Raw genomic sequence first — 27,664 nt, 5'->3', positions numbered from 1 at the left:
GTTCTATATGAGCACTCCAAAACTACTAAAAATCCTGCATGCTGGTCTTGCAGTTGCTATGAGCATTGAGAGGTCCATGTGAGTAGTATGCATTTGGCTTGGAAAATCCCTTTGGACTCTAGCAGATCTTCTAGTAGTGCCAAGGCTCCCCACATAAGTCCCTGTTCATCAAAGGGACTTCTACATTTTCCAAGACAGTATTTAATCTTAGGCATGTCTGTGAGTTGTCTATTACATAAAATATACTCTTCCTGTTACACTCTGTTCTAACAAAACCAGCAAGATCTGCTCAGAAATGTCAGGCAAAATGGAAAGTCATTTATTTGAACAAGTTATTTTGAACATCGATCCAATGTAAATGCTATAATGTAATGAAAATGTTTGAAGACTTAACATGTTTAAACATGTACACATTTTCACATTTTCTTTCTTTCTTGACTTTATTTTAGTTTCTGTAAAAATTAAAAATGCAATTTTTATATTGGGTTTAATGACATTATATTGCTTGATTTGAACATAAATTTGTTATAGTTTAAAAAAACAACAAAACTTACAGGAAATCTGTGCAGTTCCACACCACCCGTGAAATTTCAGCAGGAAATACTACATTTAATATGATACTGTCAGTTATTTATGCTTATCAGTGGTAAAAGGTGTTATGAAATGCAATAACCACTGATAGCTTTGGTTTGCTGTGCAATACTGCTATATTCTCTTTGATAATAGTATCAGAATTAGAAGTTTCAATTTTAGATGTTTATGAAATTTTAATGAAATTTTTATGAAATTCCACTCTGTTGGCATGTGTACCCCACTCCCAGCAGAATAATTCATTGAAAATGCTTCTTCCTATTATGTAGACTTAAAAAACATTTTTTACTTCTATGTGTTTTGTATTTTCAAGCTCCTTTTCTTCACTGCAAGTGGTTCCAAGAGGCATTTTTATACACAGAAAGTGTTTACTTGACAGTCACAGTAGCATGTAAACATTTCCCACTTCCTAGAAATTTCACCAAGAGAGGGCAGCTTTAACCTGTTTTCTGCTGAGGTTATAATGTAGCTCTCCTGCTCACTTTTCTGGTTTGGGGAATAATCTACTATTAAGAGACTGTCTTCAGGCACACTTTTGTCATGAAGTTGTTGCAGGCATTCTTTTGCTAACCTGTATTACTGTGGTACAATTTATATTGATAGCATTAAAACATGGCTATGCAGCAGCCAGCCTTTTGTAGCTGTAAGGTAACAAGACACCCAATACAAGGGTTTTTTTGTTTGTTTGCAATTCTGCCTCCATTCTAATTCATGATTCTTGCATCATTTTTGTAAGTAAAAATATAGTAGTAGTTGAGATTTTAGAAATGAATGCCTATGATGTAACTTGCATACTAGAAGTGAGGGGTTTGTTTTCCTTAGAGCTAATTCAGTTTTCCTACAGGAATTCAGGTTTTTTTTAATGTATCTTGTTTCAGGTATGGCAATTTAGATGGAGATCCAAAGGAGATATCGCCTGTTATTGACCAGTTCATCGAATGTATTTGGCAGTTAATGGAACAGTTTCCTTGTGCTTTTGAATTCAATGAGAGATTCCTCATCCACATACAGCATCATATCTATTCTTGCCAGTTTGGGAATTTCCTGTGTAACAGCCAGAAGGAGAGACGAGAGCTGAAGTATGAAAATGTTTTCTTTAGTAGCATATTTATGCATGGGGTCTGTGGCTGGTGGTGTATTGAGGAGTCAGACATTCTCCAGTCTGTATGTATGTGTTTCATAAGGCACAGGGTGCCTGTTGTCTTCTGGCAACACAGATTAATACAAAAAAAAAAGATCCTCTGCAGTGTAGCTCTGCTGGGAGCATAATCCATGGTGTGTGTGACAGGGATTAGTGAAAATTGACAAGCATTATGCCTTCAGCCATGTGGGCCTACCTTTACTGCAGCCCTGACAAAATACAAGGCAAGCTGGCTCTGTAACTAGTATAAAATGACAATAACTCTAGTTAAGTTCTCAGTTTAAGAGTTACTGCTCCTCTGTGTTTTAACCTGTCTTTGGATCTCATGTCAGGACATTCTAGTCCTGCTCTCTTAGGTAGTACTTCCTTATTGTCTTTTTGTCTGGTAGCCCTCCCTAGGACTGAGTCAGCAAACTGTCCTTCTGCTGTCTGGCCCCAAAGCAATTATGAATTAATCTACCTGCCCTGAGGCCCAAACAAAGACAGCATCATCATTCCTGGCAGCGCTTATGATCATATCTGCTTCCCGAGGCCCTGGGTCCTTGATACATGATGATATCCATTGCTTTTCTCAAGCACCCTGCTCATGTCAGCAGTAGCAATGAGAGGAAGGTGCTGGTTACTGCTGGCTGCTGCCATTTGGTCCTTTTCACTGCTTAAATGCAGAGCAGCCACCGTGCCACAGTCCATTTAAAATCAAAACCTTCACAGATCACCCACCACATCCCAAGATCTAACTGTATAAGAAATTGCAGCTCAGCGGGAGCTGAGTGCTTTTAAATGTGGGGATCCTTTTGTGCAGAGATCAGTCTGAAAGCTCACTTTATGGAAGTGATCCTCTCCACCTCACAAAGGAACCAGTCTCTCCACCTACTTGCTCCAGCTGCTTTCACTTTATGGGAAATGGATTGGATTTTGCTTTTAGTGACCAACAAGGGAATATGAGTCTCTGTTTCTCTATGCTTGTAACTTAAGTCTAATTCTGTTAAGGAAGCCAATTGTAAACTGGGAGTACAGAGGACTAGAATGCTGCATCTAAGCTTCAGCTATCCCTGAACTGTAACAGAGGCTTTAATATATTTTTATTTAATGTATTGTTTTTCAGAATCAAAGAAAGAACATATTCATTGTGGGCTCACTTGTGGAAAAATCGTGCCGATTACTTGAATCCTTTATACAGGTCAGACCACAGTCAAACCCAAGGGACCCTGTACCCACAGATCGCTCCATGCAACTTCTTGTACAAGTAGGTAGAGTCACTTGCTATTGGGAGTTGTAAGATGTGTTAGTAGAGAACAGATGCCTTTGTATATAAGAATTTCTTGTTCTATGAGGCAGTTTATATTGAGTAAATTCAGTCTCAGATGCAGTGTGTTTGTTCCTTGTGTGCTCAGTCAGCCAACACCTCTGCACCATTCCACAAGAGTATTAGTCTGAAAAGAAGCTTAAGATTAAAGGTATATTGATAGTTGTGTGTCCTAATTTCATGGTTACTCACTTCTTCCACTGAGAACTGCCTCTTTCAGTTCTGTTCTCATCAGTTGTTTCTAAATTTATAGTTCCTTTAACTTCTTCCATTCCAAGATTTTGTGATGTTAATTTGAATCAAAATTGGTGTCAAATTTGGTGACAAATTGGTGTCAAAAATAAGGATCTTTTCAAGAAATTATATGATTTCATTGCTAAAACAAGTGTTTAGTGAAAAAATAGCAGATTTTTCCCATGTTGTTGTATCAGGTAAAACAAAGTTAAGTTTTACCCGGTATTTTTTTAAAATGTAACAAAATGTCATCACTTTAGAAATGTTACTACTGACATTCTGACTTACTTACTTGTGCCATTGGTCTTAACAAACTTCAGGAGAACTTGAATAGAAATTAATGAAAACTGTGATTTAAGTAAAGCTGATCAGTTTGTTTTCCAGTTGCAAGCAATAGCACCTGTTAAAAAGTCAATAAAAATCCTAAATTACAGAAATTGAACTCTTTCATGTCCACTATACCAGGTCACATCTACTTTAGAACAAAAAAAAAATAGTCATTAATCGTATTCTTTGGGACAGTGGGATTTATAAAAGTACTGATACAGCAGATCCTCCAATGGAGAAGTAATCCTGTTGATTTTAATTGAATTACTTGGATGCGTAAAGATTTCCAAGCATGAGTTATCAGATGATAAACGTTAAGGGGGAATGTGATTTAAATAGTATACTACTGGGAGAGGAGTAATAAGCCAGTAAGCAGCATGCACGTGCTCCAAAAATATCTGTTAGCTACTTGGCCAGACAGCTGCAGCTCACAGCAGGGCTCGGCTGCTAAACCCGTCTGGTGAACTGGCTACACACTCAGGGCCTGCCTGTGGCCGTATTGCCAAGAAGGCAGGAGGAGCACTAGAATAATACAGAATTTCAAAGTTGACTTCATGGGAAGTTTAACAACAATTGAGAACTAGGAATATGAAAAACTGTCTCTATCCTGGGCTATTTTATAGGTACGATTGCTCTAAAGCCCATAGTGTAGAACAAGAAAATAATACCAAAAAAACCCCGCAAAATTTTGCATTCAGTGAACCTTTCTCAGTCATGTGATCTAAGCTACATTCACCTTTCTTTCTACTGTGAATCAGAATCAGTTTGAGCTGCCTATGTCCACAGAGTTACACCTTCAGGACAGAGCAAATGCAAATGAACCATGAATCTTGCTAAATATTGTCTGTGAACTTTTGTGTATGCACTCTAATGATGAATAAGCATGGATAGATCATTTAGGACAATATGTGTCTGGGGGGAAAAAAAAAAAAAGAGAAAAAAAAAGTGTGCATTTAAGTCTTGTGAGGCTACTTCACCAAATGGGAAAATTCCTGACCTGCCCATCAATTTCAGGTTCTGGAGTGGTATGTACAACCGCTTTGAAAAGGGGCTGCATCCTCGACAGTCAGTTACTGATTATCTGATGGCAGTGAAGGAAGAAACTCAGCAGCTGGAAGAAGAGCTGAAAGTCTTACAAGAGGTAAGAAACAGTTGAGCTTGATACCCCAGACTTGGTAACTGACGATAAATGAAACCCAATTCCATATGCTGTGGAGTCCCCTACACGCTACATCCTGTTCTGGAATGAGGATGTTCAGCCATCATCCTTGTTCTCAGATAAATTACTGTTAATGTTTTGCATTTAAGACACAAAAGTGGACTCCCTTCTTTAAGGATAAAATTTTACCTGTGTTGGTGCACAAGTACTACTGAAAATAAGTTTAATCCTTCTGTAACTCAGAGGGAATTATAGTTCAGACGAATGCTGTAGTTCAGCATTGGTTTGTGATAAATTGTGCACTTCTCATACTCCATAAATGCAAATAGGCAGTTTTCAAGGGTGGGTTGAGCTCTGAAAACTTATTTAAAAAGAAAAAAATGCAAGGACATATAAGAGGATTTCTGGGCCCTAAATGTGTCCATGTCATATATACCGTTTCCTTTTATTTTAGAGATTGGCCAATCTTCAGAAATCACAGTCAGGTGATAATAAAGTCAAGAGTAAGCAACAAGACCGAAGCAAACAGACTGGACTGTATACTTCCAACAACAGCTTAGCTAACACTCCCCAAGAGTATAGCAATGATCTGAAATCATTCCCATCCCGGAGCCCTTCACAAGGGGATGAAGAAGATTCTGCCCTGATTTTGACACAGGACAACCTGAAAAGCTCTGATCCTGACCTCTCAGCCAACAGTGATCAGGAGTCTGGTGTGGAGGACTTAAGCTGTAGGTCTCCAAGTGGGGGTGGCTGCTTGCCTAGTGAAGACAGTGGCAAGGACTCTGATGAGGCCGTATTTCTGGCGGGCTGAAATACCTTCACAGCAGCAAGGATCCAGATGAAGTTGAGTCTTACAGTCTGGAATGACATCTTGTCATCAGATTAAGAATGGAAGTGGTCTGTGGCCTAAAGAAATAATCCAAAGAAAGGGAACTGTGCAATTGTGTAAGTAAAGATCTAAGCAGAACAAGATATTATTAATTTTAAGACATAATGCTAAAAAAAGGTATTATCTGCTGTTATATTTCATTGAGCCAATGTGATTGTTTTATCAATGCTGTACATAATTATTCCTTACTTTGTACATTTCCATAATTATTTATTGGACAAGATAATAGTTCTTTTCATAAGATGTGAAATTCCAAAGTACTCTCTTACACAAGGCGGAAGATACACTAGTGCTAGCCTTACTGGTGAAGCAGTCAAAACTTATTTTTGTAGAGCTCCTTTGCCTTCAGACATATTACCTATATTCTTTGCTTTTTTCTTCACAAGAGGTTTGAACAATTATTTTGCATATTCTCCTACTAAAATCCTTTACAGCAAAGTAAAAACTAACAAACGGACACACTGCCTCAGGGGACAAATGAAGCTTTGATCCTGAAAAAAATCCATTACTAAGCAGTTGCTGCTGCTGCATCTGAATGCATCCCATTTGTACTCAATTCTCAACCAATGTTGAAAGTTCAGTAGTTTCTGGGACCAAAACTTCAAAGAATATAACAATACTCACACAGCCTTTTTGCTAAAACACCCCTTTGTAGCAAAAGGTACATGAGGCCGTTTACTCTTGCCTCTTTATGTTTTGTTACCAAGTTTGTTTCTGTCTTACCCTTGTTCCAAACCACCTACATAAGATATAAAGGTAAAATTTTAAAGGTGACAAAATCCCAAATTCTTCAGCCTATTTTGATTCCTACTTGAAAATGTTTGAGTGGGAGTGAGGTACAGATACAGTGGAGAGACAAGGGAATATAAAATCACTTACAGAAATCACTCATGAAAACATCACTCTGAATTTGTAAGTAAAGGAAAGCTATGTCCATAAAGGAACTGTTATAAAGAATATTTTTTCCAAATTTTGTTGTTCAGAATAAACAACCAACTGGTGTTTTTTATCCTCACACAAAATTTCCCTTTTAGTATTTGCCAACCTGAACAGAGCATGGCAATACTAATTTAAGAAAAGGACTGAAGCACCAGAAAGTTTAATCTCATTTAAGAACTCTCGTATTTTTAAAAATAGGAGCAATAGTTTTCATAATCAGCAGTTCAGAAGTAAACAACTGAAAAATGTTCAAAATGTGGAATGTCTTGAAACTCACTAAAAAGGTAGCCATATTAGGCTAGAACTCACTCAGGTTTGTTTTTTTGTTGTTGTTGTTGGTTTTGTTTGTTTGTTTTTTTAATTTTAGTTAAAGCCAGCAGTTAAAAATATAATCATATGGCTGCTTTTACCTGCTTGGAGACAATGCAGCACTGAACTCTAGTAGAGCAAAGCAGTAGTAATATAAGTTTACTTTGATTGCATTTCACACTACTCCTTCAAGTACAGACTTACAGGCAGAACTGTATTATATACGTCAATTTAGAATCCTTAGATTTTATTATTCAGTGTGCTTTTCTGAAATGGCTTTTCATTTTGTTCTGTGAACATTATTAAAAGTGAATTGGTAAACTTCAGTATTATTACTATCTTCTAAAGGGAGCTGCTGTCTTTGAACAAATAATGTTAAGAGCAAAGTTTCTCTTAACATTATATTGGAAAGGCCAGATCCTCAATTTGATAACTCACTATTGCTCAATTCAAATAAATACAACTACAAATTATATTCCGTTGAGAATCTATCCTTCTGGTTTTTAATCTTTATGAATTTTTAATAAATGAAAGCCCTGATTTTAACTGCACTTTAAAAAATGTTTTGTATTTTAAACATAGCCTGCAAACTTCATGGCATTAAATGAAACTTTGAATGGATTTTCTCAAACTAAAGAAATATGCTGCAAAGTCAGCAATGAAAACAAAACACACAAATATTCTGCCTAAAAATCAGTTTGAAAATGGGCAATGTTATTGTACATGTTTAAAATGTAAAATTGTATACGATGATACTGTGTTCTACTAGACATGTCTAGAAATAAATTCAGAAGAGCAAGATATACAGATTCAAAGCACTGTCTTTGTGTTGCTTATGCAACTCCTTGTAACTAGCTTTACACTAAAATATTAACATATTAACAGTTTCTTTATTAAGCCTTCACTTAGCAGCCCTCTGTGATGTGTCTTTCAGTCCTTGGAATTTTGCATTAACTACTACTGCTTTCATTGTACTGCATGTATTTGTGGCATTATCAGGTTAATGAGAAACACCTTCAAATAAACACTTAGGTGTTATGTAATGTTATTTCACGCCAGAGAATGAAACAGAAGTTTGCTTTCCCAATTTTTGTAATAGAGTTCTTCATTTACTCTAGATTCACTTTGTCATTGACATTAAGGGATTCTTTTATCTTCCCTACTCTGACACTTGAATCCAGTAGTTTCAGTTGTAGAATAATCTACAACTGGTAACTAAGAAAATGGAGAATCTTGTCAATTGTGTTAATTATACGGGACCATGTTATACCCCTGTATTTCTTTCTTTTTAGGCAATGCAAAAAAAAGATGAAAAGACTTCACTATTAACTACATTGGTTTCTTGTAGCCTTGCTGCAAATCTTTGCAAATTTGGCCCACTGCAATAAGCCCACTGTAATTTGAAACAGGACACAGATGAATGTAACTGAATTGCTGGAAAGGCTGCTCTTTAGTATGAAAATGTGCGCCTAAGGGACACTGAAGGCGATGGGATCAAACAGCTGAAGTCTTCTTTATAGAAGATCACCATCTGAAGCAGAGAAGGAAAACTATTTGCCAGCTGCTTTTATTGGTAACTCTAGACAAGACACAAATGTGATAAACTGGTAATGGATTCTAAAAAGCTAAGAAATAAAATTAAGTAGTTGGAGGGCACAACAACATGGTATCATTAAAAAATAAAAAGAGAAAAACAAAAAGTAAAAGGAAGAAGGCAGGGAAGGAAAGCTGTTTGTAAAATCAGCAAGTAAGGTAGGGAACCATGTTCTTTGAAGACAGAGGCAAGCCAGGGCACAGGTTCACAGCAGGAAAGATGTTTAATGACACAAACCAGTAACAATTAAACCCCAGCAACAAAGCGGGGATAGCCTTTGCAATGAAGATAAGAGTGTCATCACTGTTGACCAGCTAACTTGATGCTTTTGTATGGACACTGCCCTGATCTGCACGCAAGAGTTCTCAAGTAGATCACAAACAGAGCCAAGGCCAGGGGCTGCTTCTGGGTGCAGGCTGAAGGCTGAGTGCAGCTTTTAAGTCGGCTGGTCACCCTTACACTCTGTAACAGCGCAGAGACAAGTCATCATCACAGTGACTGAAAAATCCTCCAAGGACAGGTAAGTCACTGACAATTCATTTGGGAAGGGAGGAACATGTGCTGGGTGAGTTTATGGTCATAAGGTCAACTTTTGGCCGTACTAAGACACATGAAAAATATGCCGAAGATCTAAAGCCAAGTGTACTGCAGACCCTGAATTCAGAGAGGTGCCAGACTGCAGTGATAAGAAGATAAAATAAACATTTAAGTTTACTTATATTATTCAAATTGCCAGTAAAGCACCTGAAACCAGCAAATCAAATCATGTTAAGTCTTAAAATAAAATGTACTCATTTTTAAACATAAATCATTCTGTAAAGAAGCTAACGAAACCTTATAGGTCCACCAGAATCATGACTGAATTCAGGCAAGGAACTAAGTCTGTTGCTAAGGTTATTCAGATGAATTTATTCCCTTTCGGAAGACTAAAGAACACAGTTCTTTATGTTGAGGTATTCCCTTATTATTTAAATATAGGCTCTCTTCATAGCTTATTACTGCATAGAAGTGTCATGTCTACAAGATATCTGACTAAAACAAGGCATTTACGTAAGCCAGAGATGCAATACAGGTTTTTAAAGCCCATTCTAGTGAAGGCAGATCCAAGAATTACTGCTGTTGAAATGGTTAAACAGGAAAGGCTCAAACCACTGCACATGAAGATAAAAAGTTTGTCCTTGAGTATTGTACTGCATCCACTTCCAACACAATTCTGTATCCACTCAAAAAGTCCTGCAGTACCCAACTGTAAGTTAGACAACTACAAGATATATTAAAATCCGAAACCCTTTATTTGTAAGTTTAACACATTACAGTACTTACTGTTCAGAATAATTAAGGCTGTGATAGCTGACTTTGTTGACAGAGTTGTAACTGAGTTTTACCTGAAGGTCTCTTAAATCTCTGTTTTATAAAGATTTATCCTAGTCTTTGAAGGAAGTAGTTAGAACTTGGACAAGTATAAAACTGTAAGATTTCTAACTTCCACATTTGGTCCAGGTCCTAAGTGGCAAAGCTGCCAGAATATGTCAAGAGCAAACAACAGAATTATAGAACATACTGCTTAGAACTGACTTTATCATAGTCTCTTGTCTGCGGTGGTGGCTGGCATAGTGCCTCCTCAGCAAGTTCACTGATGACACAACGCTGGAAGGAGCAGCCAACATCCCAGAGTGCTGTGCAGCCCTTCAGAAGGATCTCAACAGACTGGAGGGATGGGCAGAGAACATTCTGAAATTCAACAAAGGCAAATGCAGGGTCCTGCACCTGGGGAAGAATAGTTCTGGGTTCATCAGTACAAGGAAGACATGGAACTCCTGGAGTGGGTCCAGCAGAGGGCAACAAAGATGAGTGGAACACCTCACTTAATGAGAATAGGCTGAGGGAGCTGGGACTGTTTAGTCTGGCAAAGACTGAGAGGGGACCCCATCAATGTCTATAAGTATCTGAAGAAAGGGTGTCAAGAGGTTGGAGCCAGGCTTTTCTTGGTGGTGCTGAACAATACCACAAGAGGCAAATGGCAGAGACTGACACCCAGGAAGTTCCACCTGAATATGAGGAAGTTCTTTACTGCGTGGGTGACTGAGCACTGGAACAGATTGCCCAGAGAGGTTGTGGAGTCTCCCTCACTGGAGATATTCAAGAACCATCTGGACACAATCCTGTGCCCTGTGCTCTAGGATGACCCTGCTTGAGCAGGGAGGTTGGACTGAATGACCTAGTGTAGACCCTTCCAACGTGGCTAGATTCTGTGATCTAGCAGTAAGATCAGGTATTAAAATTAGGCAAACCCCAGACTCAATTAGCAGTTACAACACAGAAAGTACACTCCCCCTCAAACTACTGCAACATCAGAGATGAGCCATCTCCTAACTCTTGTATTTCTTGTTCACTGAGTTGACTTTCCCATTGGGAGAACACCTGAGCATGACATTGTGCAAGGCTCCCAAGAAACAAGTCATTGTACATAGCCTGTTATTCCAGATTGCTTAAAAGTTCACTTGACATATTTCAAAAACCTTTAAAATATGCATCTAACAGCAGCTGCCATTCTCTTACACTTTATGGGGGGAATTGCTTAAAGCTGGATTTACACCTACACTCCGTGTTTTGGCAAAATAAGGTAAAGAATATGCTTAACAGTGAGCTTACCAGCATGCTAGAAGCAAAAAACCCTAACTTTGACAGTGTTACCAGTGTTCTACCTAGGCTTCTGGTGAAAGTAGACCATGAAAGGCACAACCAGTGTAGGACTAAAAGAAAAGAGAAACAAAACAACAAAAAAACCCCCTCGAAAACTACCCCAACCAGCAGCAGGTTGGCCCTTAAAGACCAGAAACAGGCTGGACATTCTTGGATGTGACAGGATTCCTGCAGCTAATCCAGTATACATCATCATTGAATACAGAGACTTCTGTGCTTCTTTTCTAGAGGATGGGTTTGTGACTGCAGTGGCTAAAAATAAGGGAAAAAATCCAAAGAATAGGAACAATGATATCAGAGAACAGAAAGGGAGAGAACTTAACTTTCAAATCCCTGAACAACAAACACTGAACTTATATTGAACACTGACATTTTCTTGTAGATTCTACTCCATTACCACCAGAAGGACTCCATGGAGAAGTTCCCAATTTAGAAATTTGCTCATAAAAGTAAGAGGAAAGCTGACATAAGAGGAAAAGCTGAAGTGTCCAGAACTTGTACTAGTAAATCCCCTGAAGGTGACCTGGCTAAAGAGTTCAGTGACAGTAGAGCATCATAATACCTGGCAGATGAGAACAGAAGCCTGTCCTTGCATGCTGTTATAAAATGTATAAAGAAGATACTAGCCCAATATAGCAAGAACACCAGATGTCTGGTCATCCATTCCTTTCTCTGTTCACAAGGAAGAAACAACAACAGCTCCATACAGAATTGTCTTTAGTCCTGAGTCTTTAGATCCTCAGAAAGAGATCAGAAACAACTCAGCACAAAAATAGACGGGATTTTGCCAAGAATATAACAGTGGTAACGTACATCTAACTCTTCTCCACAGCTGCAGAAATCACACTACTCATAAACCCAAGTTCAGAATCACTTGAATCCTACATAATCTAAGGCTTTAGTTAGCACATCAGCAGAAGTGCTATGTCAAAATACAAACAGCACATTTTTTGGAATAAGATCCTCTAAAATTATTGCTTAACCATTCCACTTATAAAGTGTTGGTTTTTTTTCAGACACCTAAGTGTCTTTGATTTGGACCACAGATCTATTTTCTTGGGACATCTAATCTCAGAATTTGGATCAGCTTTAAAATAAGTCCTATAAAATACCAGTGAATAGTTTACTCACCCTGAAAAGCAACATCTTAGGACAACCACACAACTGTAACGAATGGCAGGGCTGAGACTGAAGACCCACTAACCTGTGGAACAGACTTCTTGCACTTACGTGATTTTCCTTACTCACTTTTCTCCATTCAGAAGAAATACCACATTTTGCTGGAAGAGTATCAAGTTTAGGACTGAAGATCAGTGACATGGAAAAGTACATGTTTGGACTGTGCTTGTGCTGTAGTTTGAGACTTGAACCTGCCATGTTCTGTGATCCTATCTAGGTAACATAGAGGTAGAGTCTCGGCTAAGAGGTTTATCTCCAGACTGCTTCCTGACAAGAAAGAAGCAGGATTTCTGATACATTACTTAATCAGCACCTAATCCTATTTAACTCTCCCAACAGTACAATTCCTTCTACTCCTCCTCCTTTGTTCTTTACCGTCTCCATGAAAACCTAATGCATTGAGAAGGTTAAGAAAAAGAATGTGTCTTCTTGCAATAGCAAGAGAGAAAATACATGCATGTATTTAGGGGCTGTATTTTTCTCCTACAGAATATTGCTTTTGGTCCTATCCATTTTCACCAGATATACCCCCATCCTAAGACTGTCATCTTACCATAGGCAAGATTCATTGATTACAGTGCAGAATTAAGTCTCACTTTCAAATTCGATCACTTGCCTTACCATATGACACTATGCAACTCCAACCAAATTAGTTTCTTTGTTTCTTAAAATTAGGAAAAAATAATTGCTATTTTCCAAAGAACTTCAGAACTAGTCTTTGTAAAGTACTTCTGAGTTCCTTGCATGATGAACTATTTATATTGCATAGAACAGAAACAGGAAAGTGACCTGATTATTATTCCTTTATGAACAACAAAAAAAAAATGAAATTGTTAGATGAAAATTGTGTTTAATTAGTGGTAGGTACCAAGCCACTCTTGCAAATCAGTGCATCAGTGCTACTAAGCAACATACCAAATCTACGCACAGATCATTTATTCTGATTCCAATATAATTTTTTCCAACACATCCTTTGCTTAATCCCCAATCTACTTATCCAAAACACAATACAAGCTACACTTAGTTTTCTGTTATTACTTAGAAGTAAAAAAAACTTGTTCTTTAATTTGGCTTCAAGAAAAAACAGGTTGTGAATCCACTGACAATCTCCATTAAGAACTTTTTTAGTTTCCAAAGTCCTATCAACACTTAAAGTTTTCCACAGATTAAGCCAAATCTATGGTTAAAGTTCAAAATACAAAAGATATGAATTATGTTTTTATAAAAATGTAAAAAGCTAGTCAAAATTACATGTTTAGATATTTAATCTCTGAATAATGGAGTATAGCAGCAGGGAACTTAAATATTGTAACTATGAACAATAAATACAAGAAATTAATGCAAAGATTGCAATAGAAGGATTCTTGAGTACAATGAGAATATAAAGAGACATTCTAATTTGTACAAAAACCATCCCAACTCTGTATACAATCTCTTCTATAAATACAACCAGGTAAGATGAAATGCTTATTTGCAAATAATAGTTATTAAAAAGTGTGCTTTATTGGGTTTTTCATTCGTTCTCTTGGCAGGTGTAGTTTGCAGGAAATCTGTAAAGACAAATTTCCATAATTAGATATCTTAGTTTCTCCAGAAGTTATGTTTTAAATACAAGTAACAACAGATGCAGGACATACTTGATTTCCACAGAAAGTGTTATTAGAACACTAAGCACTGTAACAAATCCATTTGCCGTTACCAAGTGTGTAACAATAAGGTAAATTGTTTAAAAAATGAAGTATACCTATAGCGGAGCATGAAATTGGCTGTGCATTGCTATTGCCTGTTGAAGTTTTTCCTCTTTGGCTCGTCTGCAGTGGCAGAGCTATGAAACAAAACACACAAGACTGAATTCTAAATGCAATTTTTTATAACGCATACAGCAGTTTCTCCTTAATGATTTAGCTACTTTACAGGCTATTTAAAAAAAGAAAACCCGCCTGACCTACCTCCCTTCCAAGCTTCGGGCTGAAAAACAGTCTATATTGATAACATTATTCCATCCAAAAGTGCTTACAAGAGGATTGTTTCCAATGTAATAAAATGCATTTATTGGACATCTTTAAAGAAAGGCAGACTACTCGGCAAGTTTTGTCACAGCATGAGCAAGAATGGTGGGTTTTGAACCTCAGTTACTTATTTGATGATAGCCATCAACAGAATTTGTTTAAGAAGTTTCATAAATAAAACATTGTTTTAATGTAGGAAGGTTGTTTAATGCAACATGTCAGTTTATGTCAACATTCCAAATTTGAAATTTAGCATGTGGCTATCTTCCCCTGTATCTATCCAAGATATAGAAGAAACTGGCACAAAAATATCTGCAACAACACATGAATAAGGTCTAACACAGGAGACCTTTGCACTCCTGTCTTAAAAATACGTGCCTTTAGCATACAGATTATAGTCTAAATAGACTGAAGCCATTTAAGGATATTTTTTCCTTCTGTCAAAGCTCACTTAAGCACTGTTCTGAATTACAGGACTGCTCAAACTCTTGAAAAAAAAGGCCTAAACTTATTCCCTGTGTGTTGTACATGTCTTGGATTAGAACTATCTGTATATTACATACCGTTCTCTTTTCCATGAAACTACTAAGAAAGTCATCTATCTCTGTTTTGCCTTCCAAGAAGTCTTCTGCAATAGTGTCAGACTCCTCTTCAGCTTCATGAGCAGCTACTTTAAGTCTGGCCTGCAGAGCACTTGGACTGCAACTCTAAGAAAATAAGAAGTCCAACGTAATATTAATCTGTCCATTAAAACTTACATTTCCAAGAAGATAAATGACTATATAAATATGGAACGTGTGTATAGAGCACTATTTACTACGTAAAAGCCTAAGTAACCAGATGAAGCTCCATCTGCAAGAAACAGCATAGCTTGTTAAACTAGAAAAGCTTCAGTGTGAGAAAAGTGTTGCTAGTTTAGGTCTTGATACACAGTCATTCACACAAATGAATAAAGTTTTTCAACTTTTACCCTACACTGTAGAAAGCATCCAGCCTGGAAATCTGACAAGTTCTCAAGTGCATGATTTCTGAGTAGAACTAACATTTCAAGTGTCTTCAATAAATAGGATCTACTTTTGAAAATCAGTTGTGAACCTGAAAAGTATAAAAAGGTAAAAAAGCACTTACTGTTCAGCTTTTAAATACCCTTGAAATGATTGTGGAGAAGAAGACAGGAAAGCAAAAAGCACCTACTGAAGAAGTAGATGGGCTGCTAATCTAAACCAGTATACTAATTTTTCTGTTCTTATGAACCGCAAACCTTCCTTCTGTTTATTGCATACAATGTCATTATTTTTTCTCTAATATGTCTGGGCAGCTAATCAGGACATGATTCACATCCAGTAGGAGTCTGTACAGAGCCAGAACTGCAAAATTAAGGTACTTAGAGATTTTAGATGCTTGGCCTAACCTTCATCTACTCTATGAAAAATATTTTACTTATGTACTGTAAAATGTAATCAGAATGTAATCAAAAATTTCCTGTTAAATTAATCTTGTCCAAAATATGGAGAGTTTGCTCTAATAAAAGACGACTAAAATTCACTCACGGTACAAGTAAAAATACTGGAAAATTGAAGGAAAGAGAGCAGGAGATACCACATAGTGCACAGCAAACATCAATACATGAAGCTATAGCATATATGGGAAAAAAAGCAGAAAAATTCAGCCGCTACTCCTCAACTCTCAGCCTCCTATCCATCATTAAATTGAATCAGCAAATCTAACTTAGAAAAAAGAATACAGCAGTGGGATATTATGTCCTGTTCTTAAGTGGTTTCTTCCAAAAATAGAAGGTTTATCAATGTCAACTACCTCTGCCCACTTTAAAGTCAAAGGAGGCATTAGGAGTCCGACTGTTCTGATTTTCAAGTGAGGAAACCTCTAATACATGTAGATCATCTATGAAATCATTTGGTTTGCTGTCATGCAACTTTTTGGGGGTTTTTTTTGTTATTTTGTGGGCATTCTGAAATTCAGGTACTATGCATGCTAATTTAATGGACTGTTGCATTCTCAGGTGATGAGTCTTGCAAATTATGAAGATTTTAGTGCAGAAAGTGGTTTATTATAAGTTACATCTTCTAATAAATACCCTGGTAAACATACCAAGAAATTATTCTCCCCCAATACTTTCTGAAGTAATAGCTTTACCCTATTTGTGCTGTAGAATGTGCAAGGTTTGACAGCACATACAACATATTGCCCGAAGTAAGCATGCCCAGTGAAGTGCAGAATTTATGTTTCTGAAGTTATTGAGCACTTTCATCTGGTACAGTTTTACAAGCTCATTATGTTAAATGAGTAGCATTAATTGAACAAGTCTTCTTTAAAAATTATTCTATTCTTAAAACTGGTTTGGACCGGATTGTACTAAACAGCTCTAGATGAACATCACTCTTTTCTTCCAACTTTGCTTCTATTGTAGCAGTAAAAAAAACAACAACCCAGCCAAAAAAATCCATTGTTTTGCTTTCAACTTTTTGGTACATCATCCCATTTTTTTCATACTGCATGAAATACTTAAATCTACTTCATATTAAATCAGTTTAACCAAAAGAATATTCTTAATGGTTAAAGATGCAAATCAAAAGTTCAGATTTACCGAAATATTCTTAAAGGTTGACATATAGGAATTATACCTCACTAAGTTCATGCTGTCTTTGCATCTTTTTTTCAAAGGCTGCTTTCATTTGCGTGAGTTGCTCATACTGGAAGGAAGAAGAAAAAGAACACTGTCACCTTGAAAAAACCCTAGATATTACCACTAATATATCTCAAGATGACTTTATTGTTCACTTACTTTATCCAACACCATCTGTCTTTTTGCCTCAAGACTAGGCTCCAGCAACAAGTTTTTTTCTGGAAAATAAAATCACCATTACTACTTTTTTTTAAAGGATTTAGTTCACAGAACACAGTCACACATGTTAACATTTTGACAGCTTACTTGCCAACTCTTCAATGCTTTTCACTAACTCATCTCTATCAGTAATGACTTGCTTCAGTTGTGGAAGAGTCACAAACTGTTCCAGTAACACCTCCTCTTGTTCATTCATACTGGTCAGCTGTGATATACTGTATTCAAACAGAAAGAAAGTAGATTTAAATCTAACAGAAAACCACATGTAAAATAATTAATTTCTACCAAAGTTTAAGGGTTTTTTTTTTTGACTTTACGAATACGACACTTGACCACAACTTACTTCTCCCATTTCTCCTGGACTGTGGGCTCTACTATGCGCAGCAGTGAATTTAAAAAGCAGCATGTTAGAAAGTATCTCCCATTTCAAGCCTTACTTCCCATAATGCTACTATAGTGGGTTGACTGTGTCCAGCTGCCAGATGCCCACCCAGCTGCTCTCCCAGTCCTCCTCCTCAACAGGCTATGGAGGAAAATTTCAGGGGTTGAGATAAAAACAGTGAGGTCACTTACCAATTACAATCACACACAAAACACACTTGGAAAAATTTAACTGAATTTATTGTCAATTACAGTAAGAGTTGGATGGTGAGCAAGAAAGGCAAAAACTACTACCCTTTGCTCCGTTTTTCCTCAGGCTCAAGTTCATTCCTTCATTCCCAACACTACCTCCCCCTGCCTCCTGCTCCTTGGGGCAAGGGGGAATTGCAGGTCTAGCAGTCAGTCCCTAACAGTTCATCTCTGCTTCTCCTTCCTTCTCACACTTTACCCCTGCTCCACAGATTGCAATCAGTTCCGGGCAGGAGAGACTACTCCAGTCTGGGTAATAGCTGGCTGCAGTTTCCTTCAGGATGTATCTGCCTGCTCCAGTATGGGGTCTTTCCTGGACCGCAGTGTGGATAACTGCTCCAGCAACATCAGCAACATCCTCTCACGGCTACAGGGTACATTTTTAAAATACCTGTTCTACTGTGGTCTTTTCCAAAACTTCTGTGGGCTGCAGAAAAGTAACTGCTCTGGCACTTGGAGCACCTCCTTCTCCCCCTTCTTCTCTGACCTTGGTATTTGCAGACTATCACGCTTTTCCATTCCTCCCCTCAATCCTCACTGCCTCTGCTCTTTCTAAGATGTTTTCAGAGGCAGTACCTGCTTCACTAACAGACAGCTATCCTGCAGTGTGTTTGCTGCCAAACCAGCTGTGCCTGGCACAGGGGCAGCTCCCGACGCTTTCTCACAAAGGCCACTCAAAAAGCCCCCCAGCTACCAAAACCTCACCACGTATACGAACAGAACTATTCAGAACAGCTTCAATATCATTGTCATTCAACTCAGCTACCAACAGAAGAATTACGGCATTTCAATCCAGTCTTCATGAAAGGACCAGGCCTGATTAAAATGTTTTGTTTAAACAAACAAATTACACTTCCCTGCAAAAATCTTAACTTGCTGTTATGTAATAAGGATGCTGCTAGAACTTACAGCTCAGTCCAGCTAAACTAAACAGGCTCTTTGGAAGGTGTCAAAAGAAAAGAAAAAAACCACCCCAGTTGAGAGGACAGAGTTTTCAATTGCTTAATTATGACACCACCAGAAAGATGTGAGATCTGAAGGAGTTAATAGTGAAGTGTAACCTATTCTACCCCACATAACTGACCTAGGAAGCTGTCTCATTAGATCCGAGCAAGCTGCTGGGAATAATAACTAATACAGTTTGTTTGAATAATGACAAGGTGATGAAAGTATTTGTGTAGTATGTGTAAAAAGTATTTACATGTAGCAGTGATTTGCACTGGCACAGCTGGCACACTTACCACCTGGATTTGTCTCACCCAGGCCCCCCTGAACATGCTGAGCTGCCCACAAAACAGTTCACCGTTTACCTTGCACTACGGTCCTTTGGAGTTTAAGAGAATGTACTTTGTGAACCAGCCTCAAGCTGTCCTATTTTCCCCTTCAAAAGTTAAGCTCATTGAATTACTAGAAACTACGCCCCTGGCAAGGCCTCAGAAAACAGCAAAACACCGATAGCTAGAAAACAAAAAAATAAATACTCTTTTTCCTGGTGTTGAATCAAGTACTGTTCCCGCCAACAAAACCCTAAAGCAGCACATTTGTATACAAGGCTGGATTATTTTCTGGCTCCAATATTTTGGTATATGGTAGTTCTCCTATTCATCATTTCTACAAAACCCTTTCAGTGATGTGTACAGACTTCTGACAAAAATCAGATACAGACCAGCAATAATTGCCTTTTAGTAACTATGTAAAGTTCAGCTACCTTCTGAAAATTTACCTTAGTTCTGAGAGCTCTGGAAAGGTATCAGGGACATCAGGCATCTTGTATGTAAATCCGTTCTGGCCAACCTGAATCAAAGTTTAGAAATGCTTAGTAAGCTTTTGAAGAGCAATTTCTTTATATTTAACCCGATTAATCAAAAACTGAAGATGAATATTTGCCAGCAACAAGAAAAGCAGGAAAAGCAGTAAGAAGCAGTAGCACTTGTCTCTGAACAGAAGACAACTCAACCAATGCAACAAAATGCTTGAAGATGTTTGGGGTGGCATGTCGTAAAACACGAGTCAGTTTTGGAGGAAAATAATTCTGTTTTGCCATGTCCTTCATTTGAAAACGGCTGGATGACTGAGGAAATACACAGGAATCGTAAAACTCAAGGAAGTGAGAACACAGAAGGAGATTGACATTTTGATCTCTTTCATGTGGTTTTTAAAGCTATAATCCCTCAAAAAAGAAATGTTTTAGACAAGGAAAAAACAGTTGTCTCCATAGAATGTAGAAAACTTAAACTCTACAAAGCCAGAAAAGTGCCTTCCAAGCCTAAGAAAACTTGTTTCTATAAACATGATTTGATTAAAGACTAAACATTTAGATACAAAGTTTTATTAAAAATAGAATTCCTTCCAGAGTTCATCAGCAATAGGGAGCTTGAATATAAACATGCAAGATAAAACTCTACATATAAAGGCTTGAGATTGCACATTGCCCTCACCTAATAGGCTCTGAGCAGGAAAGAGAGAAAAAAACATTTTCTGTGGTTGGAGATACAGCTACAGCTGCACTACGAGGGAGTGCAGCTCCAAGACAAAACCCCCTAAGAATCAAAGATCTTTAGCATAACACTAGTTTCATTGAAACTCAGACTAACTTGTTGCTCTTGACTTCAAGTTCTAAAAAACTTTTCATCAAAGCCAAAATGACAGTTTTGTTTTCCTAGCACCAGCAAAACAATGAAGTGCAGTCACTCAGGTGCCTCCTTGAGTTTTACAGCAATGCCCTATGTGTCCTCAAGGGAACTTATACCCAGTGTCTGACAGCTTAAGCAGCAAAACTCAGCACACAGACCTGAAGCACTGCTTCTGCTGTCGGAACAGGCAGTGGCAGATCAGCAATCAAGCCATAGGAGGGAGCAGCAGGCTTGTCTGTAGTGTAGCTTGAAGAAACTGATTCAGAAACGGGCATGGCTGCCATTGTTCTGTTTGTTTCTTGAGGTGGATATGGAGGGAGAAATGGAAACCCCTGAGGAGCAAAAGGAGGCATTCCAGCTGGTTTGTTGAAAAGGCTGAAAATAAACAAAACCACAACCATGAGCAACCAACTGCTTAAAGCACGTTTCTTATCATTTGAGTTATAATTACCAGACCCCATATAAGACGTAAGAATGAATCTTCAAATGACCATAAACTAACTTTGTATTTTCTGTTCTCATTTACTTCCAACATAGTAAGTCTTTTTGTCTTATACTGCAATATAGTATAGAACTCCATTAATCCGCACTCTTGTAGAGCAGCCAAATACACACTTACACTCTTAATTATGAGAAAACTACTTCTCAAAAATTTATGAGAGCATAATTTTAAATTGCTTCCATCCTAAAGTTGTGAGAAAAGCATCTATGTCATACATTAGTTCTTATTTATGGTATAGCATTTAACAGCTTGGGCAACACACATGTAATTATTTCTAAATAACATGAATGATTCTTTTTAAATTCACAACCGCAGCTGCATCTAAACTGTGTATCACTGTAAACCATGAGAACTACCATTGTACTGATGCAGTTCGAACACCTCAGTTCACTTTTGTGTACTTAATACAATTCCTTAAATCACACAATTTCTGCTGCATATGGTGCAACAGAAACTGCCCTAAGCCTGGGAGATTATGAACACAATATGAAAAACCACAACTGCTCAGATCATGAGGTACAGCAAATTCCAGATTTCAAATGAAAATGTAAAAGTTTCTTTTTCAAGAAAACAGATATAAAGTTACATCAGGCATGTTGATACAGTAAGTCCGATGAAATCTAGTGTCCCTTCTCAAAACAATCAGGTCATCAAGCATGCACATGAAATTTTGCAAGGACAGGGAATCTAATTCTTCCAATATATCCATTACATTACTCCTGTCCCTGCGCTCCTTATAATTGGTTTAGTCTCTTAAAAAAATTAATAGACATAGTTCCGTTTATTATGTTTATAGATAACTTACTATGGAAATGATGTTGAGCTAGGAGCTAGAACTGGAGGATTCTTCCAAAACTCATCCAGTAAACTTTGAATAATTTTTCCAAGATCTGAATGCATTGTAAACTGGTAAAAACACAAAACAAAACCCAATGAAGAAGAAAAATTATGTCTGGAATCCAAGAGTTCCAAAATGTGCTGAACTTCATTGTTTATTATATCCATGTGACAGTGCTGGAAAGCTACTTCAGACATACCAGTTAATGCAAATTGTGTATATATAGGCTCCAAATAAAGTGATAAAGCCACCAGAATTGAACAGAAACTAAAAGTCTTTTGTATGTTCCATTATCAGTGGAGAATCAATGAAGTACCACATTTCTATTGAACAACCAAAAAACCCCACTTTAGTTACCAAGTTACATTTGTGAAAATAACAGAAGAGGAAAAAAAATAAAAATATCTGAAGACAAAGGCATTAACTGCATTCTGACAGAGTCAGAACCTCGATTCACTCCAAAAAACTAGCACATTCTTGTTGACAAAAAGAACAGCATATTAAAATCCTGAATATTTGAGCTAAAACCTTGATGCCATTCTAATAGGATTAGGCCAGAAAGAACTACGTTACAAAACCATCTTAAAGCATCCCTCTCCTTTATTTGGAATACACTGGAAAGTAGTTGGAGGAACTGTGCAATTAACAACAAAAAAAAAGTGTTAGTAACTTTCTAAGCCTTCATAACTTAAAACAGTTTTAGATATATGGAATACTCAAGTCAGTAATGATATCAGTAAGAGTAACTAGGAGTATACTGAACACTTCTGAATTTCTGTTTTCAGGCCCCCTAAATACAGTTTGAAAGAGATTAGGATCTATACTAATCTTTTTTACCAGGAGGATTAACAATAATCTAGTGTGACATTTATTAAAATTGCTATTAACAGTAGATCTGTGTGAAGCTACAAATTATACATACATTACTTATTAATGGACCGGTCACATATACTCCCTGCTTGTCCATTAAATGATGTCTCACAGGTGGGAAAACACTGATGACTGGCTTTTCCTGAGGAAATTGAGGTGGAAGCAAACTGCAAATACAAGAATAATTATTACTACCGTGACATCCCATGATAAAGTTTGCATAAGAAGGCTTCTTATGAAAAGAAAAAGTACTTTAATTACATAAACTTTCCTATGAGAACAGTTATGGAGAAGTTTACAATGAATGAAGCACACAAAAGCATTATTCAGTTACAAAATTAGAAGTCCAACAGACTGGAATACCAGACTTCCACAAAACTGAAGAGAGCATTTACTGGGCAAAATTGTAGTATAACAAAGGAGCAATTATCACACAATATTCTGAGTTGAAAGGGACCCACAAGGATCAGTGAGTCCAGCTCTTAAGTGCATGGCCCATACAGGCACCATGCACTTAAGAGCACCATGCTCTGACCGACTGAGGTACAACAAAGAAGCTGTAGCATAACAAGAACATTTTTGACTACAAATGTTATTACTACAAATACAGTGCAGCATAACCTGTAAGAATATCAGGCCAACTCAGCAGGCCAAAGTAATAAAAGACTTGCAAACAGAATACTATCAATATTTGCCAGACCAAAAGCAGCCCCCCAAAGGAAATTCACAGGAAATATTCCAATAAATCACTTAAGTTATAATCCAGAAGCTTCACCAGGGTAAGAGTCTGGAGTTACAGCAGACCAGTAAGTTACCAATCCAGTTTATTTTCAGTGGTAGGGAATCAAAGTTATCAGAAACCCTCAAGCATTTTCCCCTAGCTACCTTCAACTGAAATCACACAGCTATCTTAGGAACTGAGCACAGCAAAATATGATTTTGCTCTCAGGTGAACATCTGTATCTTGTACAGAACCGGTTTCACTCAGATCCCTATAACCACTAATACAAATCCAGGTTATGGTTCCTGAAATTAATTATGTGCTGGAAGCCCTTTATATTCTATTACTGCTTTTTTTTTCTTTTAGAACAATTTCAATTTTCAAGATGTGCATAGACACAGCTCACTCTACTTACATGTTAATATTAATTGTCAAGTTGTTTACAGTGAATGGCAGTCGATATTCCACATCTTTCTGGATTTCTGCAATGCTGTCAAAGAAGAAATTGTTAGCATCCATTTCATGGTCAACATAACAGCTAAAAGTCTAAAAGAAACAAGCATGACCTCAGACATTTGTACACAGTTAGGTTTTGAAAAGCCCTGTAAGAACAAAATTGAAAATGCTGGAATAAGTTAACAGTCTTCAGCATTCTATATTGAATATTAAGATTAAAGCAAAAAAATACTAGATTTAACTTTTAAACCTCATACATGGTCACAAGCAAAGGAACTATAGTAGGAGAAATCACACTACTCACTCTTCTGACAACAATCTCCATCTTTTATCTTTCTCCCCTTACTGGCTTAATTTAAGACAACACATCAGTGCTTTTAATATTTTTAATTTTATCTGATTAAACATTTACTTTGCCAAGGCATTATATGAGGTTCACAACTAAGTATTGCTCTGCAACACTGCCTTCAGACCAATATGTAGAATGTTTATTAGACTAGGCATTCTTCCTTAATACTTTAGCCTAGTACTTAACAGTAGTTTTCACTATGTGCACCAAGCTCAATGCACTTGCACAAGTACTCTCAAGAATTATCTGGAGGAGAGCTACTTGCAACAATGTAAAGCTCCAATGACACTCAAGACCCAGACCCCCTGAAAGTACCAATGCGCCTTACAAGATCTGGTAAGGCCGAATCCAAATTTGTTTTTTCTGCAACAGGTTAAATTACTGCGAAAAACCTTGAAATTAGCTGCATTAATAGGGAGTTGATTTCAATACTCAAAGCATTCTACAATTTCTATGCACAGGAAGACTGTTTTGAAAGACAGCATCCCAGAGAATGTGGAGGAGGTGGAGAAGACTTAGCTCAGAAGCAGAATTTCTAGACAGGATGAACATAGCTGAGAGTAAGAGAGATAGAAGGGCAGAAAATTAGCTTCATCTTATAATGCCTGAATCAAAACAAACTGTAAAAGCAGACTAATTGCTCTTCCATGTATTTTTCCTGCTTGCACCTGGTTAATAATATTCTTCTCTGTCACCTAAGGCTCACTTAATACAGGGAAGGGAACACAGCTCCAGTGGCAAATAATGGCAGATGGTGTTCCCAGAAAGCATCTTTTGATCCAACTTCAGAAATGCTCCTCCCATCCACTGCCAGAGTGTACTCCATACAAGTCCTTTCTCAAAAAACCCAAAACACATTACCTGCAAAGATGTGTTAAGAGTAGTGCTAGGAGTGTTTTGTGTTCTTCCAAAGCACTACCGGGGCATAGAATTTAAAACTACATCTTTAAGAGCTTGGGGAACAAAAGGGAGTAAGACACTAACTTGGCTATGAACCTTGCTTTCTGCAGCCTGATCTTATTCCTCTCATAGAGAACTCAGTATTGTGCTCTTTCCCTGTGAAATCACATGCTTTTTGAAGAAAATATCAAATATCTTCAGCACAGAATTCAAATCAAGGGTTCTACCGTGTTATACCACACACCAGTATCCGCACCTTCTCATTCTTAACTGAAGGAATCTCTCACGCACATTCCTGCCCTGTAATCATCTGTCAGACTTTTCATTAGCCTCCTGCAAAATCCTTTTGAGAAGGGTATATAATTATGCTCCACTCATGTGCACAACCTATGGAAACTGGGGAGGAAGACGACGACAGGGAGCGAGGACCAAGAAAGCCAGAACCTCACTGAACTGTTCAAATTGTTGTAACTCTGCCTAGGAAAAACCTTCAACTAATAACCTTAGTTGCCCCTTCCCCAAGTGGGATGAGTACACTGGAAAAATGATGCATTCTTAACTTTGTCTACAACAACAGCAAATATAAGAAAACTCTTTTTCAAATACAAAGGTTTTATTTCAAGCTCCAAATCTGCGAGGGACTGTGTTAAGGAAAGCTAGCTGGTTTACTGAAATTAAGACCACACATGCCTGAGTTTTTATGACCTAAGACAACACAAACCAAACTTGACTAACTTAGTTAACTACACCATACCAAGAACTTTGAGCATTTTGGTGAGGAGCAACAAGGATACTCATAAATGAATGATGTTCAGGCAGCTACCATGTCCCTACCCCCCACCTCAATTCCTGGCTACAGCATCCATTCCCTCTCTGCCTGTGCTTGAGCTGGTGCCTGCACAAACAGTAGCAAACCAGTTCAGCAAGCAGACTGACAAAAACTGACCACCTTTTTGGGGAACTTAATTCAGGATGAGCTCATCTCACTGCCAGATTAAAAAAAAGCAGTATAAACAAAAAGCCAAGTAAGGCCAGCCCAACAAAAACTTGTTAACTAAGCTCCTGCATGCCCACAGGGGCAGTTCCTTAGAAAAGTGAACTGTCTCAAAAATATCTGTGAAATTGGCTCTGAAGAGACTTAAGTTTATGCAAGCAAGTATACTTAGAATACTGTCATATTTATGCCTCCTGTGTGGTAATTCAAAAACTGATCTACACTTACTGAACTTGGAAACGTAGTAAGCATCTTTTGCACTCCTAGAGACAGTCTGATGTGACAGGAAACATTCTCTGTCCTTTTCCTGAATTATTTTGGAGGCATCTAGCATTCCAGTTCTACAGAAATCCTAGGAAGATGCATGTCTGTAGAATGCTTACTTCACTGTAAACATAACTTCAAATGTATGAAATGCACACCTCCTTTTAAAATGTGAGGAGTTTTAAAAGACTAGGCAAAACAGGGCAGCATACTGCCAAGACGGAGAACCTCAGGACAAAGTACAGCATTTTGCTTTAAAAATTGTGGATGTTGAACAGGAAAAAAAACAACTGGCCTCTTCTGACCATCTAAACAAAACCAGTTCTTAAAGGGCAGCCAATTTTTAGCAAGTAGCACTCAAGACCAGAAAAAATAGTTTGTAAAGTCAGCAGGATTGCTGCGCCACTACTGGCAGGCCACTGTGAGACACAACTCCTTGGTGCTCTGTGTTTTAGTCTCAACTTTTAATGAACTACACTGTTACAAGCAGCTTCCAGAGAGGTTTTATCCCAACACGTAGTCGCATCTCTTTGAAGGCATTACAACCCATTAGCAGGCTTTCCGGTGAAATCAGGCACGGCGACCTGCGCCCGATCACCCGGCCAGGCGACACCAAAGCCAGCGGGGACGCCTCCCCGACAGCCTATTTGACTTTCAGTTTCCAAATTCTTCTTCCCAGACGGGGGCCCACATCCCACTGTCCTCCGGCGAGGACCCCGCGGCACCGCACTCCCGCCCTGCGGGACCCTTCGGCCCCGGGACAGCGCGGGGTTGGGCCGGTCCGGGCTGCAGCGCCGCCGGCTCGGGTGCCCTGTTTACCCACACGGCCGCGAGGACCCAGCCAGGCCTCAGGGGGAGGGGACGGGGCGCAGCCGGGTCCCCGTGTGTGCGCACAGGGACGCACGACACCCTCCCGACACAGCGCGGCCCCACCGCGGCCCCGGGACGGGCGGCACAGTGCGGCCCTCCCGCCCCCGCCCCTGCCCCCGCGCCCGCCGCGGCCACTCACGAGGCGTGCGCGGCGCGCAGGGACTCGACCTGGCGCTGCCGCTGCTGCTGGAGGCCGGTGCGCGCGGGCGGCGCGGCGGGGGCGGCGCCGCCCTTGGCGAGCGGGAACAGCCAGTTCATCGCGCGCGCGGCGGCACCGGAGGGGCGCGAGGGCACCCGCGGCACCGCGCGCACCTAACCGAGCGCCCGCGCGCGCCTGCGCGCGACGGCGGCCCCGCCACCGCCCCTGCCCCGCCCCGGAGCCGCCGCCGGC

The 27,664-nt window shown here is 38.7% G+C and overlaps 2 protein-coding genes across 9 annotated transcripts in view; one reads left to right on the top strand and one right to left on the bottom strand.

The window, feature by feature from the left end:
- The window catches only part of MTMR7 (myotubularin related protein 7), a 43,669-nt gene extending 35,453 nt beyond the window's left edge, over positions 1 to 8,216 (top strand). For 4 of the 6 annotated variants that reach the window (XM_032108023.1, XM_032108022.1, XM_032108021.1 and 1 more), the window contains 4 exons: positions 1,470 to 1,670; positions 2,838 to 2,978; positions 4,614 to 4,740; positions 5,213 to 8,216. In XM_032108023.1, coding sequence (XP_031963914.1) covers positions 1,470 to 1,670; positions 2,838 to 2,978; positions 4,614 to 4,740; positions 5,213 to 5,572 — 829 coding nt within the window. In that variant the 3' untranslated portion in view covers positions 5,573 to 8,216. The remainder of the gene's footprint in view (positions 1 to 1,469; positions 1,671 to 2,837; positions 2,979 to 4,613; positions 4,741 to 5,212) is intronic. The other 2 variants (XM_032108025.1, XM_032108024.1) reach the window with 1 other exon arrangement.
- VPS37A (VPS37A subunit of ESCRT-I) lies at positions 4,902 to 27,546 on the bottom strand. Of its 3 annotated transcripts, none has more exons than XM_032108029.1 (12): positions 27,413 to 27,546; positions 23,856 to 23,930; positions 22,772 to 22,886; positions 21,817 to 21,917; positions 20,668 to 20,884; positions 19,600 to 19,670; positions 17,334 to 17,461; positions 17,187 to 17,245; positions 17,026 to 17,094; positions 14,947 to 15,090; positions 14,119 to 14,199; positions 4,902 to 5,667 (listed from the first exon to the last, which is right to left on the bottom strand). In XM_032108029.1, exons 1-11 carry the CDS (start codon positions 27,529 to 27,531, stop codon positions 14,119 to 14,121), a joined length of 1,179 nt encoding a protein of 392 aa, XP_031963920.1. In that variant the 5' UTR covers positions 27,532 to 27,546; the 3' UTR covers positions 4,902 to 5,667. The 3 variants fall into 3 exon arrangements, with proteins under 3 accessions (XP_031963920.1, XP_031963918.1, XP_031963921.1); XM_032108027.1 differs by lacking the exon at positions 4,902 to 5,667 and adding an exon at positions 13,208 to 13,924; XM_032108030.1 differs by lacking the exons at positions 4,902 to 5,667; positions 14,119 to 14,199; positions 14,947 to 15,090 and adding an exon at positions 15,105 to 15,478.
- Between the last annotated feature and the right edge of the window lie 118 nt (positions 27,547 to 27,664).

The sequence above is a fragment of the Corvus moneduloides genome, chromosome 5, assembly GCF_009650955.1.
Source record: "Corvus moneduloides isolate bCorMon1 chromosome 5, bCorMon1.pri, whole genome shotgun sequence".
In the NCBI taxonomy this organism is placed as follows: Eukaryota; Metazoa; Chordata; class Aves; order Passeriformes; family Corvidae; genus Corvus; species Corvus moneduloides.
This window is presented reverse-complemented; position numbering and strand designations above follow the sequence as displayed.